At 57.0% G+C, this 16,025-nt stretch overlaps 4 protein-coding genes across 4 annotated transcripts; 2 read left to right on the top strand and 2 right to left on the bottom strand.

Moving 5' to 3' along the window:
• Positions 1-5,712: 5,712 nt before the first annotated feature.
• Positions 5,713-6,547, top strand: GUITHDRAFT_156272 (hypothetical protein; the record flags this gene model as incomplete). Its single annotated transcript, XM_005819533.1, has 1 exon — positions 5,713-6,547. A coding segment is annotated over exon 1 (751 nt), but the record flags the coding sequence as incomplete, so codon positions are not given.
• Positions 6,548-9,924: 3,377 nt separating this feature from the next.
• GUITHDRAFT_121200 (hypothetical protein) lies at positions 9,925-11,155 on the bottom strand (the record flags this gene model as incomplete). Its single annotated transcript, XM_005819532.1, has 4 exons — positions 9,925-9,990; positions 10,041-10,105; positions 10,274-10,508; positions 10,553-11,155. 4 exons carry the CDS (start codon positions 11,153-11,155, stop codon positions 9,925-9,927), a joined length of 969 nt encoding a protein of 322 aa, XP_005819589.1.
• Positions 11,156-13,360: 2,205 nt separating this feature from the next.
• GUITHDRAFT_43071 (hypothetical protein) lies at positions 13,361-13,978 on the bottom strand (the record flags this gene model as incomplete). Its single annotated transcript, XM_005819531.1, has 1 exon — positions 13,361-13,978. A coding segment is annotated over one exon (618 nt), but the record flags the coding sequence as incomplete, so codon positions are not given.
• Positions 13,979-15,112: 1,134 nt separating this feature from the next.
• On the top strand, positions 15,113-15,983 carry GUITHDRAFT_121198 (hypothetical protein; the record flags this gene model as incomplete). Its single annotated transcript, XM_005819530.1, has 1 exon — positions 15,113-15,983. A coding segment is annotated over one exon (871 nt), but the record flags the coding sequence as incomplete, so codon positions are not given.
• Between the last annotated feature and the right edge of the window lie 42 nt (positions 15,984-16,025).

The raw sequence follows: 16,025 nt of genomic DNA, 5'->3' as shown, positions 1-16,025 counted from the left end.
TACAACAAGGACGCAGAGAAGTTTGGGGAGACAGGAACGTTTGACGAGGAGCAGGGAAAAGTGTCGCTGACCCTCTTGGCAGGGAGGAAACTCCCTTGCGATGCTCTGACAGTTGTCTCTTTTGACATTCAAGACCTGAGGGCGCTGGAGGCTGCGACGGTTCTGATCCGAACGCCCTACGTGTTCTCCTGCGAGAAGCTGGCAGTGACCACCGTCGCCAAGATGGACAACGCCTCTTCGTGGACGGTCAAGACCATCTCCTCCTCCTCTGACGCCTTCGGATCGCTCAGTTTGATCTCAGTTACTCTCCAGCCAAGAAAGGACCTCCAACCAGCGTCCAACATCTCCATCTGCGACATCCAGTTCTCACAAACGTCCTCCCATTCGTTCTCCGCCGACCAATCGTTCCCGTTCCGTCTCTGGTCGAACATCGAGGTCACAAGTGCTGAGTGGGTCAAGCAGGAGACGACAGGTTCCGGCTGCATGCTGTTCACTCTTTCAGAGGCGATGAGATCTAGCAACAAGACAGTCCTTTCTTTCCTCCTCCGCAACCCCTCCCACGCGTCTCAGTGTTCGCAGCTTGCAAGCATCCAAGTCAACCAAGAGCAGCAGGAGCTCATGAACGGCCCTTGCCTCCTCCATGCAGCCCGCGTGCCTGGCCTGACAAGCTTTTCTGCTTCCTCAAGCTCAGATGTCATCGGGGCGATCGCGACAGTCACCATTGACATGGAACCCAACTTTGTCATTGCAAACTCAACAACCATCACTCTCTCCGGGATCTTCGACGGGTTCTCCTCTTCCAACAACTCGCTGGAAATGGTGGAGACAGTCGGAAACATACGCGTCGACTTCCAGGAGTACAGCAGGCTGGTGCTGACGTGTACAGACGTCGTCATGGCCAGGGCCCAGCTCAGGATCACCTTCAAAATGCGCAACAAGTGGCAAGCAGACGCGTATGGAGCAAGATTGCAGGTTATCATAGAGAACCTGCCCCTCCAAACTCAGCAGGACCTGGAGCTGTCGACCACCGGGCAGACAGTTCAGCTGCGGTCGGTGTCAGCTACTTCAGCTGAGCTCTATGCTGGAGAGCTGCCGGTAAACCTCTATGTCTCGAACATCCGGTTGCCGCAACATGACGGCCTGACCGGCAATTATCTGATCACAGCCACAAGGGGGAACTTGACCATCAGTGAGAGCTCCGCGATCGCTGGCTCGCTGCTGGAGCCCTCGTTCCTGAACGCCTCTGTTGCCCTTCACCCTCTCATTGTCGGGGCAAGAGGAGAAGTGAAGATCGAGGTCGCGACCTCCAACCCGATCCCTCACGGAGGGTACCTCTTCCTTGCCTTCCCCGACGGGTTCAGACTTGACACGGAGCTGCTGGACGAGAGCAGGAGAAACTCGGTCTACATCAAGACAGGTCTCCAGGTGGTATCCCAGCAGGGCCAACTTCAGCTCGAGCTCAGCTCGAAGAATACGGACATGTTTCCCGGTGCCAAGCTCGCGATCTCGCTCAAGAACGTGGGCGAGACGCTCCCTGCCTTCACTCCTTTCTCTTTCACATTGCAGGGAGTACAGTTCCCCTTCGAGACCTTCGTACCTTCCGTAAGGTGCGGCAACACCTTCAAGATCCGATCGTCTGACCAGGACGTCAACCTTATCGACATCAACGACAACGTGACACTCCCAACTGTCCGCTTGACGGCAGGCCGCCTGCTGGACACTGCAATCCTCCCTGCGTCCCGTAAAGCAGGAGACATCACTGATTTCGACTTCGCCTTCTCCAACTTCAACCCCTTCCCTGCTACTTTCACCGTGGAGCTCGCCCTCCCAGACGGCTTCTCCTTCTCCAACAGCCTTCCCCCCCCCTTCTCTTCCGCTCCGACGTGCTTGGTGGTCGACGCGCTGCTAGCAGGCAACTGCAGCGTCAGCATGCGGGGGGCGAGGCGGATGGCTATCGACGTGACCGTGACATCAGCTCCTGTGCTCGACAGCCGGACGCAGGTCAGGCTGAGGATTCCGGCATGGAAGGAAAGCATTTTCTCCTACTACGGCGTCAGGAACCCTCAGGTCTCGGGAGCCACTGGCACCTTCCAGCTTAGGACGATCCTGTCGGAGGAGATCGTCTTCGAAGAAGACCTCAACGTCCCTCCCGTCCTCCTTCTTCCCGGCAATCTCTTCTTCCCCTACCTCCACCTTCAAGATCCGCAGGCTGGCATGTCCACCAGCCTGCTCGTTCACTTCATCATCTCCAACCCATTGCCTTCTGATGGTCATATCGTCCTGACCCTCCCAGCCGCGGACTTCGACTGGGGAGCGGTCGAAGCAGCCAACGCTTCCTCCTTCAAGTTCTTCGATCCAGCTTTGCCCCAGCTGCAGCCTCTAAGTCTCTCTGCCAACGTCGCTGATCACACAGTGACGGTCGGGGGGTTCACGGACACGGTCTACACGCCCTGCAAGGAGGGGGTGGAGGTAAACAGCCTCGTCGAGCTTGGAGAAGGAGCGACGACCCGGGCTCGAGTGCTGGCGACTCTTCCTGACTACTTCTGCCTTTCGTCCTGCACGCCTGTCGTCCAGCAGAATATCACGAGAGACTTCGGGGCGCGAATCTTGATCTGTGGGTTCGCCATGGACATGAATCCTTCTTCCCTATCCCAGTGTGCCAGCGCTCCGACGACCCTCAGGTTTCAACTCTCAGCCTCGGCCGACGGCGTTGACTTCGTCCCAGTCTACCAGGAAGTGATCGCGTACAATCAAAGTTACGTGAGAGCTTTGAGCTACTGCCTTGAGTTCAGGCATGTCCGCCTCACCATCACCCACTCCTCAGACTGTTCCAGCGCGACATTCTGCGAGCTAGCAGGGGATCTCAAGTTGTTCTCTTTCCCATCGGAGAAAGCGATCTCGCGGAGAACAGCTCTCTCCTGCTCCTTCTCCATTTCCCTCCAGGGCCTGCTCCTCAATCGACCGTTGGCAGGCAGCACCGGCGACGTTCGACTGCGAACGCTGGACGCAGCAAACAGAGTCATCGACGAGACAATGGTAAGAGGTCCTTCGATCGTACCGGCGGCTCTTTTGGATGCTGTTGCTGCCCATTCCTCGTCCTTTGTCGGCGATCTGAGCAACGTCAGCCTCTCATTCACGACTAGAAACTCTCTATGGAACTTCCCTTCCTTCAAGATCATCTTCCCGTCGTCCATGGACATCAACCAACTCTCGCTACTTGACGTGACGGTTGACGGCAGCCAAGTCGCTTCCTTCAAGCTGATTGGACTTGACGTTAACGAGGTGACTGTTGGTGCCAGCCAGCTCAACATCAGCAGCAATGCGGAAGTCAAACTGACGTTCAGCAACGTCAGAAATCCCCTCGTGAGCGGCTCGGGAGGGCGTTACCAAGTCACCACCCGCAGTAACGGTGTCCAGGTCGACGCGAACTGGAGCATTCCAGCTGTAATCTTCCTCCCCTCCTGCCTCTCCGACTCGGTGGTCAGTCTCCGGAACTCGGTGGCCGGAGGGCTGACGGACCTTCTCATCGACTTCTCCCCCTCCTTCCCACTGCCTGCCGGCAGCACAGTGCGGCTGAAGCTTCCGGGAGACTACATGCCGATCCAAGAGCAGCTGACGGCCAGGTGGAGGGGAACCTCGACTGACCTCATCGCCGTGACACATGACAACATGTACATCTACCTGAACCCCGTCCTCACCCCCGCCGCAAACTTCCCACAGTTCTATCAGGGTCAGCTGGCCATGCAGCTGGAGGGTGTCCGGCTTCCAGCTCGTTCTGGCCCCTCGGGCTCCTTCGAGCTCTGCACCATCCAAGGCCCCGTGCTTATGGAATGCTTTCCCTCCTCCTCCAAGTGCCCTGCTCCCTCCTCCACCTTCCTGCCAAGCTTGCTGGTCCCAGACCAGCTGCTCCGGGCTGCAGTGCGAGCAAAGGAGGCCCTGGCGGGCAGTGACGGGCTGACGGTCGAGATGCAGGTCAAGAACGCGCTTGTGGACGGCTCCTGGGCGCAAGTTGAGCTACCTCCAACCTTTATAGTCAGCGACCCGTTCCTGACGTCTCTGACGATAAGGGAGGCGAACGATTCCGCATGTCTCCTCAACGCCTCTTGCGACGCCCGGAGATGTCAGGCGGTCTGCACGAGCTGTTCGTGCGCCGTTAACTACTCCTCTCCCCTCCAGCTCTTTTCTGCCTCTCAGACGGACAGTCTCCTCCTCAGGGTCAAGCTACCGCCCCTCCGCCCTCATGCTCTGCTGCTGATGATGTTCAGCAACGTTCGAGTCCCCCGACTGAGTGGAACCAGCGGAAGTTTCAACGTCTCGACTCTAAACCCGAACCTCCAGGTGGTCGACGAAGCTCGAGATCCCGGGTTCGACATCCGCCCCAACCGCTTCCTCCGCTCCATCATGTCCCTGAGCTCGGACGTAGCTGGGGACAACTCGACCCTGCTGTTGCTGTTCGGGGTTGACAACGTCATTCCAGCTGGAGGCCGAGTTAGACTGGTGATGCCATTGTCATTTTCGGTCGAACTAGAGCAGGACTACACCTTCCTCCAGCTGGTATCGTCTCACTCCCTACAGTTCTGCGAGGAGCTGAACGCCTCCTCCTCGCAGCAGGTCAACGTGCTGGCGAGGGAGGTGGCAGGGAACGTCTCAGGCAACGGCAACGTGATCGAAATGCGCTTGCATGACAACTCAGTGGGCTGCTTCTCCCTCACCTTCAATCTCGTCCGCAACCAGATGTTCTCCGGGCCTTCAGGATTCTTCCAGCTGTTCACTGAGAACCCGGACGGCCTCATCCTGGACCAGAACGTCGAGCTAGCTCGCTTCCAGTTCAAACCCGCCACCATTCTTGTGCGTGCTGCCATGAGTGAGACGACCGCTGGTTCCTCGTCCCAGCTCCACATCTCCTTCACCCCCGCCAACTTGCTCCCTCCCTCCTCCTCCATCGCGATCGTCCTGCCCGGCGGGTTCGAAGTACTTGACAACTCCTCGGTCATCGAGTTTCTCAACGTCTACTCTCCTACGGCTCTCCACTCGCACCAGCTCGGCCGGGGCCTGGCAGTCCGCGTACTTAAGAGAAACGTCCTGACCGTTAAGATTCTAGACAGCCTTTACACTGTCCAGCCTCTCCGCCCCTTCTCCATGGTCGTCGATCGCGTCAAGTCGCAGCCCTACGTCGGCAAGTCTGGGACCTTCCAAGTCCGAACTTTGACCGCTGACAATGTCGCGATCGACCAGGACCTGAGCGTCGAGGGCGTTCAAGTCGTCCATGGCACCATGAGCGGCGCGTGCCCCCCGTTTTGCGTCAGTCCTAGCATCTCCCTCACGTCCTCCGGAGCTGGCGAGGTCGTGGAGGCGACCTTGACTTTCATCCTCTCCAACCCCCTCCCAGTTGATGGGAGGATCTACCTGGACCTCTACCACGACTTCGCGCTCTCTCCGTCCTCGCAAGTCTTTCCCGTCAGCCTCATCGGCTCTGACCTCGCAGCTCGCGCTGCTACTGGCATTTTGGACGGGAACTTCTCGACGTACATGAAGAGTAACCTTCTCAGGATCCAGCGACAAGGGAATGGCAGGGAGGTCGAGCTGGGCCACGTGCTCCAACTAAAGATCACGGACGTGATAGTTCAGCTGTACGAGGGAGGGACGGGGCCAGCGACAATCAGGACGTTGAACGGTGACAACCAGGAGGTCGACCTCTCCCTAATCCCCCAGCTGTCTGTCCACGCTGCAAACTTTGTTCTGATCAGAATGATCAAGTCAAGCCTGCTGTCAGGCGCCAAGTCAAACATGACTGTCGTGTTCTCCGTCAGCGGCCCAGTCCACACCGGAGCCGTCCTTACCATCAACATCACCGAGGAGAGGCTGGAGTTCTCCGATTACCTCCCGCCCAGCTCAGCCACAGCTGGCTGGGAAGTCTTGTACGAGGTGGGGTTGCTGCTTGTCAAGTATGTGGCCCCACAGACTATTCCGGAGAGCACAGTCAACACGGTTGAACTCCTCAATGTCTTGAACCCGGCCGGGGCCTTCAGCGTCAACTACATTGTGTCCCTCAACTCAACCGTTACCGCAAAGAGCTCGCACAGGTCAAACTACGTCATCGCGTACAAGCCCAATGCACTCCTGAGGGTGGAGTCCAATCTTGACAACTATGTCGTTGCTAGTCAACCCCAGCTGAACCTTGCGGTCCAGATCCGCAACCCACTCCCGAGGGACGCGCGACTTTCCATCGACCTTCCGAGCACCTTTTCCGTCCTCTCCTCGTTTGCGACCTCCAACCTCTCGGGGCCTGACTGCTCCATCGCCATCACTGACGTCGTCGGTCTAAGCATCCGCCTCCAACGGGTCCCCAGCAGGGAGTCGAATTGTTCAGCCATGCCCGCGCAGTCGTGGGTAAACTTGACCTTCCATGGCTTCGGTTCCCAGCTCTTTTCCGGTCGAGTCCCAGCAGTCCAGGTGACAACTCTGACTAAGGACGGCTATGAGATTGACCATGGCTTGAGCAACAACATGTACATGCTTGCGACGGTCATTGCCAACGCCCAGTACAAGCTCGCCAGTCTCCGCTGCGGCAGCGAGTCAGACATTACACTCACCTTCACCACTCGCTCGTTCCTCCCTCCTGACGCCTGGATCGTTGTCAGACTCCCAGCTGGTTTCTTTTCTCCGGATCTTCCTCGTTACACCGAGCTGGATGGATACCCTGTCGAGATTTCCTCCTCCCCTAGCCAGTTAGGAGCATGCGATCCGCAACGGCTTGCCGAAGGTTACCTCTCCCCCTACAACTGCGTCTTCCTCCCCGACCCATCGAGCCTCCCTGCCCAGCAGCAAAGCACGACGCTGCTGCTCAAGAGATACGGAGGGAAGGAGTACAGAAAGCTAGACACCATTGACCTCACCATTCCCCGCGTGCGGTCAAGACGCTTCAGCGGATTCAGCGGCACCTTCCAGCTGCTAACCCTTGTGAGTAGCTACGAGATGATCGAGATGAACATGCAGGTCAACGGAGTCCACCTGCTCCCTGGCACGATGTCCGACGTTGTCTTCAGTCTCCCCTCCTTCATCTCTCCTGTGCCCAGCTCCCTGCTCGTCAGCTTCAGCTCCAGCAACCCGCTGCTTCCTGACTCTGAGGTCCGCATCGAGTTCTACAGCACCCCAGCAAACCTCGAGCAGGCGAGCATCGGCTTCTTCGACGGGCCCTTTGACAACCTTGTCATCGCCGGCACTTCGATCTCGGTCGGAGGTAATAAGATCCTCAAGCTCAAGCCACAAGGCGTTAGGGGCCTCGACCAGCCGTTCACTGCCGCCATGAGACTGGACGGCCTCACGTTCCTACAGACTACACCGATGCTCCCCGTAAGTCCTGACGACCTGTTTGACCTGTTTTCGTGGTCTTACAGCTGGGCTTCTGCAGGAATTTGTCGTGCAGACCATCTCAAGTCAGGACAACCAGCTGATCGACCAGAGCGACTTCACCAGCCCCAGCAGCGACTCTCATCAGTTTGCGCTGGCGCTGGTCAATGGGATCCTGGTGGCCCTGGACGCTTCAAGTCCCGATAAGGTAAGAAATGGAGGACGCGAGACGAGAAAAAAGAGGGGAGCAGGGGAGTAGGGGAGGGAAGAAGGGGAGGAAGGCAAATGGAGAGAAGAGCGAAAGTGAAGACAAGGAGAGCAGGAGAGGACGAGAGGAGGAGAGAAGGACAACGGGTTTGTCAAGACCTGGCGAAATTCACCAGCAACATAAAGATCCCGAATGTCTTGCATGGTGACTTGGATGTTTGCAGGCTGTACAGGTTGCCAACATCAGCCAGCAGGAGGTTGCGCAGCAGATCTCAGCAGTCGATGCCTCCTTCTCTTCTGTCTTCTTCGTCGACAGCATATCCCTGGTCTCTTTTGACCTCAACACCCATGAGATTACCACCGTGCTCCTCAAGAGCGGCGCTTCTCTCGTCAACGAGCTCGTCTCCATGCGCTGGGATGTCGAGCGTGAGAGACTGGTGGGAATAGCGATCATGGACGATGGCTCCTACTACTGCGCCATTGACAGGTGAGCAGCAAATGCACAGTTGTGTTTTGAGAATGCTTGACTTTATTTCTCCTCATCTTCCTCTCAACCTCCTTCTATCTTTCTCTCCTTTTCCTCTTTTTCTCCATTCACGAATCTTTCTTCCTTGTCTCTTTCCCTTCTTGTTCTGCTCCTCTTGCTGTCCTCTCGCTCGCTTTCTTCTCCTCCTTCCTCCTTTCAATATCCTCTTGCTTTCTCCTTCCAACAGGTTTTCTGGAAACGTCACACGGCTCGCTGTGATTCCCAGCTGCGGTTCGATCGAGTGCTCTCTCCAGCGAGGACTCTCAGCCTTCAGTCCAACCTTTGGCCTCTACTTCAGCGCCTCTTTCCTTGCCCTCCTCACACTTGACTCCACCACGGGACAGACCCTCTCCCATGCCAGCTGGCAGCCCGACGTGTCAAACTTCGACGGATTCTTCTCCCTGCAGTTTGCGGGACACAGCAGCCTCAAGGCTAGCGGCGACGATGGCCTGCTAGGGCTCAGCACGCTAGGAGGGACGGAAGTCGCGCTCTTCAGCCTGAACTCGTACAGCGGGAGGGCAACCAAGGTTCTTAAAGTCATGGAGGCGGAGCAGGAGGCAGACCTTGTGGGAGGACCCTCGTGCTTGAGCGAAAACAAGCTTTACCTCCTCCTCTACAGCACCCGCCTCGTCCTTATTGACCTGACCTCCGGCGCCGTCTCCTTCCTCGCCCCCTTCAACCTTCAGGGCCTGGGGATACCCCAGCCTCAGACAAGCTGGTACTGGCTTGAACTCGTGCCGTTCCAGGTGGCCCGCAAAGTGGACATGTTTGACGACGTTCAATTCTCAGTGTGGGACGACAACATCACCGTGCTGGGGCTGCCGGAGAGCCTGCCCATCAGCCCAGGATCCTTTGTTCGCGGGGTGTACTTCTCCCTCACCCTGCTGGGCTCGGGGGTGCGAGTGAACGACAGCATGCAGATCACGCGCGTTGGAGACTGTCAGTCAGTGCTGCCCGGGGGTGGTCCCTTCCTCATCAGAACTCCAGAGCTCCACACCCAAGATTTCGCACTTGACTTCACCGACGAGCAGCAAGCCCAGCTCTGCATCCTCAGCGGCAGCCTGCTTGACAGGACTCTCCGGGTCGTCCCCTGGGCACCGGAGAGGGGGCTCAGCTTCCCGCTGTCGCAGGCTGTGGTGGAGCTACCCGTCGCTCCTCTCCCGCTCGGCGCACCCGTGCTCGCTACCATGCGCGGCTTGCTCTCAACAGGTGACCAGCTGAAGATGGTGGTGGACGACGGGACAGCCCAGCCTGTCGATCGGTGCAAGTATTCTCAGATGGTGCCCGGCACGGAGGTGCTGGAGGTGCAAACGGGGGGTTTCTCCCTCACCCAGCGATACTCGCGAGGATCAACGTCGATCTCCACCTTCCAGCTGCTCCTGACGGACAACTCTACCAGCACAATGACCTTCTGCTACCGCCGGAGAGGTGAGAGGTTTACCCCTCCTCGGTTCCTCCACTTTCTCCTCTCTTCCTCCCCCTCGTCCTCCTCGTCTACCTCAGTCCAGGTCGTGATCCTCATTCGCTGATTGCCATCAGTTGTTCGATGTCCTCGTTTTCCTACTCCAAGCCCTCCTGCTCCCCTCCTCCTGCTCCAGTCACTCCTGCCCAGCCTCCCTTACTTCCCTCCTGCTCTTCCTCTCTGGCTGATTCACCCGCCTGCACAGGTCTCCTCGCGTTCCTTCCTGTTCCCTACAGGCTGGCGGAGCAGCAACCCTCTCCTCTCCTCAAGTTCTCTGTACCTCTCTCCACTCTTACCGGCGCCTGCAGCTCCTCGTCCAGCTGCCCTTCTCCTGTTACTGTCACTGTGTAGCGGCAGCACTCGAGAAAACAAAACCCTCTTATCCGAGAGCAGCGATCCGATCCGATCCCTTCTGTCCCTTCAAAAGTTCCCAATGAGTCAGACTCTGACAGTCTGTGATCGCCTGAGGCTGCCGGGCCCGGCGCTGACTCTCACCATGCAGCTGTTGCCATCGTCCTTTGGCCCTAAACCCCAAATCCGGAGACCACAGCTGATGATGACTGAGACAGGGAGACAGAGACAGAAAGACAGAGAGAGTGAGAGAGAGCAAGCAGTGTGTTTATGTGAGAGACAGAGACAGAGACAGAGACAGAGACAGAGACAGCCTGGGAGGGAGGGAGGGAGGGAGGGAGGGAGGGAGGGAGGGAGGGAGGGAGGGAGGAAAACACCGATTCGTGGAACGGGTCCAAGATATGCATCTTCCTTGACTCCACGGAGGATGCTCGACGCATGATTAAGCAGCACCACGCTGGCCGCCAGGGCCTGCGACGATCCCTCCGGGGAGGGCATGTAGAGCAGGTCCAGCACGTAGGTACCGTCCTTGCCCTTGGCGCGGATGCAGTGCCTGCTCGTGGAGAGGCCGGACTCCTCCATGCTCTTCGAGACGGCCTTGACGGCCTGTGCCTGCGTCGTCCACTCGAGCTCGGGGGAGCGGCGTTGCACCTCACCATGTCCCTGGCCGAGAGCAAGACGCTGCCGAAGCGGGAGGTGATCTGGTAACCCCCGACCTTGTCACTCACCTTGCTCAAGCCGTGGAAGACCGAGCAGGGGAGGAGAGTGCTGGAGATCCGCTCGTCCACCGGCGAGTGATCCTCCGGCCTCTCGGCTTTGCTGTCCTTGGCGTGCAGGGCTCGAACGTGGGTCAGCATCGCCTCCCTGAGCTGCTGGAGGTCCTCGAAGAGTGTGTTGCAGGGGGATAGAACGATGGAAGCGCTGGAACCGTAGGCACACCAGTCCCCGCCCTTTGGTAGGCCCTTCGGGATCTTCACCATCGCGGTGCCGATGAGCGCCGCCTCGGGCTCCTCCTTGCTCAGGACGCACTTGATGAGGGTTTGGCACTCCGAGGGCTTCAACGACCTCATGGGCGTCAGCAGGCCGTCCTTCAGCACCGCGTTGATCGTGGTCGCGACCGCCTCATTCTGGAAGGTCTGCAGGTTGTGATAGCTGTGTGTGCTGTTGGGGCCGGTGCTGGCAGCTTGCGAGCTGTCCTTGGCAATCACGGGGCGCTGCGCCGACGGTCGGTTCGAAGACATGTATCCCAGTGCTACCATGCCGTCCCGTCTCGGTTCCGACCTAAATAGAGATGATGCGGCACACCACAGCGCTGGGGCGGGAGTGGCCGGGCAGGGTCTGAATCTTTTACTTTCCACATTTCCACACATACACATACACACACACACACAGGCCCTCAGATGGCAAGCTCCTCGATGACGTGCCCCGTCTGGGTGATGTCCGCGTACCCCCCGGAGCTGGCCGGCACCACGAAGGCCTGGATCAGCAGCCCACACACGAGACAGCCGGCGAAGATCATGCAGGCGAGAAGCAGGAGGAAGGCGGAGCTGAAGCCGGGCCCGACGTTCTGCACCCTCACCGTCATGTCACGGATGAAGATGTCCGCCCCCCACACACCCTTCACCGAGGTGCTGTTGACTAGGGACACAGTAGACTCGAAGATCGCGTTCACAACGTCCGTGAGCGTCAGGCCCTGCGCGTCAAGGTACGAAACCACCTCCAGGGCCACCGCGTCCACCGGCGGCGGGGCCATCTGCCTTCTCGAGTCCATCGGCACCCTGACCCTGCCCCCCGACCTCCTCACGACGGGGTAGGCGGCCGCAGTCCGGACGTCGATCACCCCCTCCTGATTGAACACCCCCAGGCGCTGCAGCCACTCGGGAAAGCGGTAGGGGGTAGAGACCTGCTGCCGGAGGAAGGTAGATCGACGGGAGAGTCTGCATGTAGACCCTCCACTCCCTCGCGTACTGGCTGTTGTGGAGCTGGGCCACCGTCCGCACGGGTGTCCTGCTCCCATGGATCACAACGAGGCTGTTGCCCAGAGCCAGGCTCAGGTTGGACGACAGGCTGTCCACCCAGGCCCCCACCCCGGGGGCGGACTGGAGCGTCAGGTTCTGCGGCACCACCGGAACCCCAAACTGCTGCGAGAGCTCCGTCGTGTTGAGGATCAGCCAGAAGGTGTACCCGACAGCGACGCCGAGGGAGGGAGGGGGGAGGCAGGTGGCGCCCTCCGACCCGGGCCCCCCGCTCTGGTCGGCATGCATGGGGAAGGAGTAGTAGCCCTGCCTGCAGAACCACTGGCAAACCTTGGCGGTGGATTCCGGGCTCTCGTACCTCGCGAGCCAGAAGCTGTTGGCAGGGCTGTAGAGCCCCGACTCGAGACCGAGCACTGCTGCACGTCCGAGTAGCTCCTCGCATAGAGGTCGTTGATGTCACGGAGGAGCACCGCCTGGTACGGCACGAAGACGAGGTCGAGCACCCCTCCGCTGAACTGCTGGTACACGACCAGGAACCGGAAGTCTATCACGTAGTTCTTCTTCTCGTCGAGGTACTCGAAGCCGTAGAGCTGGGCCGAGGTGTGGGGAACGAAGAGGGTGCCGGAGGGGTAATCGAAGCGGATGCCCTCCGAGCCCCGCACCTGACCGAAGGCGGTGAGGTTGGACAGCGCAAGGGCCCAGCCGTCCATGTTCGAGGCACCGCCCCCCAGCCCTGCGACGGCCCCGGAGAGCGCGTCGTTGAAGTAGTGGGTACGGTTCAGAAGGTCCGCGTAGCAGCAGTAGGACATCGTGATCCCGCACCACGGCGCCTGCTCAGTCAGGAAGTTGTAGCTCGGACCGGTGGGCTGCCGCTGGTCCAGCACGAAGGCGGCATAGACCTCCCCCGGCTGCATCGCCGGGACCGTGAACTTCATCGACCAGAGCTGGCCGGCGTAGTCGAAAGTCACCGACGAGGCCGAGTGCAGCGTGGCGGTGGTCATGACGTTCACATTATCATACACGGGGATGAAGCCCTGGCCCGCGCACACGGGCAGGCAACAGACAGAGGCAAGGCCCACCGCCAGGGTCAGCGGAAGCCAGGATCTCACCATGCCCCCCTTCCCGTTCCGAAGTTCGGGAAAGACGGCGTTTGATGCTGCTTTATAGAGTGCTCGACGCTGGGAGGGGCGACCCCTTCTCTGGATCCTCCCAGTCTCTCCTCCTCTTCAAACCGCATTGCCTTTCCGTAATGGCTTGATACAGTGACTCTTTCGAGAGGTTACGGTGACTCAGGCATCGGGTCTTGCTCAGTACCCTGGTTAGTCTTGACGCCAGCCTCTGCACAGCCGAAGTTACAGGCTCTCCCTTGCAGGCGTCGTGCTTGGTCACGTACTCGGTCAGGATTGCTATTTCCGCCGCACAGTCGAAGCAGTGGTCGTACCCAGGGTAGGCAGGATTGGTCTCTTGTTCATGCCGGTAGCGCGCAACCCTCCGCACTGTGTTGAACCAGAACAGCTGCTCCTCATACTCTCGGTTATCATAAAGGCGAAGGCCCGCATCCTTCCTCACCACAAGCCTACACTCCGTGGTGCTGCAGGGCCCCCATATGGGTAGCATCAAGTATCCATCCAGGTACTTGGTCTTTCCATCCGACCATGGCAGCTGAAACTTCAGTATGGCAGCAGCTGGATTGATAATCTTGACAAAGACCGCCTGTAGCGCCATATCGCGGTGTATTTTCAACTCGTTCTCATCGGTCGACTCCCTCCTGTAGTTTGCCGAGCGGATATCGGATATGACCAGAAGGTCAGTCCTCCCCTTGTACTCCTCCGCCATGGACTCATCGAAAAGCCTGTTGATGACCCTGAATCTTGCATTCATGGCCAGTATGCCACTGTGAAACGGTGAAGGGTCAATGAGGGTGAAATGAAGATCAGGAAATAGATCAGCAATCACGAGGAGGTGCGCTCCGATGTAGAGCACCTCACGGATGCCAGGGTTGCAGTGATCTAGAATAAACTTGATCTCACACATCAGAAGCTTTCTCTGCCCCCAGTGCCTTGTCGTCTTCTCCGAGCTGTCGCGAGGGAAGTAGACACGCCTGGGTGCATCCCTCTGTAGGAACAGTTGTAGATCAAGGTCAGTCCGGCTACCCATATCCGAAAGAGCCTGCAACACGTGAGGGTTAGTTTCTGCCTCTTCGAACCTCGTCTCACCCCTGACCATAGGACCAGCATGTGACATGCACGGAAAGCGGTCATTTATACTCTGACTTTGACAGATGTCTTTCTTACAAAGAGGTTTATTCATGCTTACCAAGAGCTGGTCTTCTCTAAAAGCTCGTCAATCATCAGGCTGTTCTGATGGTTGATAGTCCCGGTCGAGAAGCGGACGGTGCGAGCGCCGCGGGTTCCGCGCTGACCCGCCCTGAGGAGGCGGGTGCCGCTCAGGCACCATTCCATGGCATTTACTAATGCCCAATTATAAACTTATATCCTTTTAACAAACACTTGTACCTGTTAATTTGATCATAAGCATACAGTTTTTAGTCAATTTTGTACCAGAATGATTTGTACCACTCAGTACTCTTTTATATTTGTTTTAAGCATTTGAGTTCCGGCTTACACGCCTCTTGGCTGCTCTCTACCCTGTGTACCGGTAAGTTGTCTGATATGGAGGGGGTAGGGTTATTCGTATATTTCGATACACGCTCATGAAATCTTATTAGTGTCAGCCATTGACGAGTGTAGTAAATCCAGCCAATAAGTATTTTTGTTTTCAAATCAAGGAGTCGTATGCCAGCTAGCAACGGAAACCTTTTTTTTCTACACCGGTTGTTTTGTATGGATACCTACGGGTGCCACCGAAACACAGGTCCCCTTGCCCCCGATCAAAAGGCAATTAGCTAGCGTTTTCAGGATTTTTCCTAGTTCAAATTCCTGTCCGCCGGATTTCCTGAAATCCCAAACTTTATTAAAACTATTTTAGGGGTGCGGAATCTGAGTACCCCTACTTTTACGGGTTGACAGAGGGGATGTCTTATTTGTAAAAATTTATTGAAAAACATCATGACCAAAACAGGAAATTTCAATTAGAGATTTTTTTTCACTCAACTCTGGACCTCTAATTGCTCCTACCCCCTAAATCCTGAGCCTCCTGCGTAGTAGTTTATTGCAGCCCCCGGCCCCCTCCACCCCCCACCCCCCCTTTCATACCTGCAACCCGCGCAAATCGCTCAGCATGGCCACAGCCGCTGGATCACAAGGTAGCCGTCAGAAATGCTTGTTCGGTTCACGATGCAAGGTTAGGGACGACGCAGCTCAACTGTATCAATGTACTGTCTGCTCAAACATGTTTCATCATCTTTGTGCTAGTGAATGGAGTGAAGAGTGGAGTGATTGTGGTTGCTCGACTCGCAACCCAAAAGGAACAAAGGGACCAAAAACTTCAGCGCAGCAGCAAACCCCAAAAGTTGTTCCTTCCATCTCTGAAGAACAAATCGCGGAATCAATTGTGGAATACGTTTCAGGGACTAACAGAACTAGACGGGTATGCAACAAGGAGAACGATCACGACGCAGACGGAGTTGCAGAGAGAGAGGTAGGCGGAGACGAAGCCTCGGACGAAGACGAAGACGAAGAAGAAGACGACGACGAGGACGATAACGAGGAAGTGGAGGAAATGGAAGGCGAGGACGAACAAGAAACAAGAGAAAAAATCGAGTCTGTCAAAGACAGGATGCTCTCGGACAATTCGAAGGCATGTTACTTCAGTTCTGTAAGTCAGCTGATTGCATGGTTGTATGAAACCAAACCATTTTGTTTGAATCACGAATTCAAGAGTTGTTTAGACAACGAACCCAGAAATCGTGGTCCAATTACCAAGAAGATCAAAGAATTGTTGAAGAGAAGAGAATTGTTACCATTCAACACGAGAAGGTTCTCATACAAGCAATGGACCAGCTATGTGGTAAATGTCATGATGAAAAAAAAGTTGAAATTCTCGTCATACGTAGCTTTGAGATCAGGTGTTAGGCATTTCTATAGAAGGCACCACAAGACCAAAACGTACAGGAGAAAGTTCGACGTTCAGATAGCCGATTTCTATAAAGGTCTTCAGAACAGGCAGATGCCACGCCATACTCGTGTACTAC

The sequence above is a fragment of the Guillardia theta genome (genome assembly GCF_000315625.1).
Source record: "Guillardia theta CCMP2712 unplaced genomic scaffold GUITHscaffold_218, whole genome shotgun sequence".
Taxonomy (NCBI): Eukaryota; class Cryptophyceae; order Pyrenomonadales; family Geminigeraceae; genus Guillardia; species Guillardia theta.
This window is presented reverse-complemented; position numbering and strand designations above follow the sequence as displayed.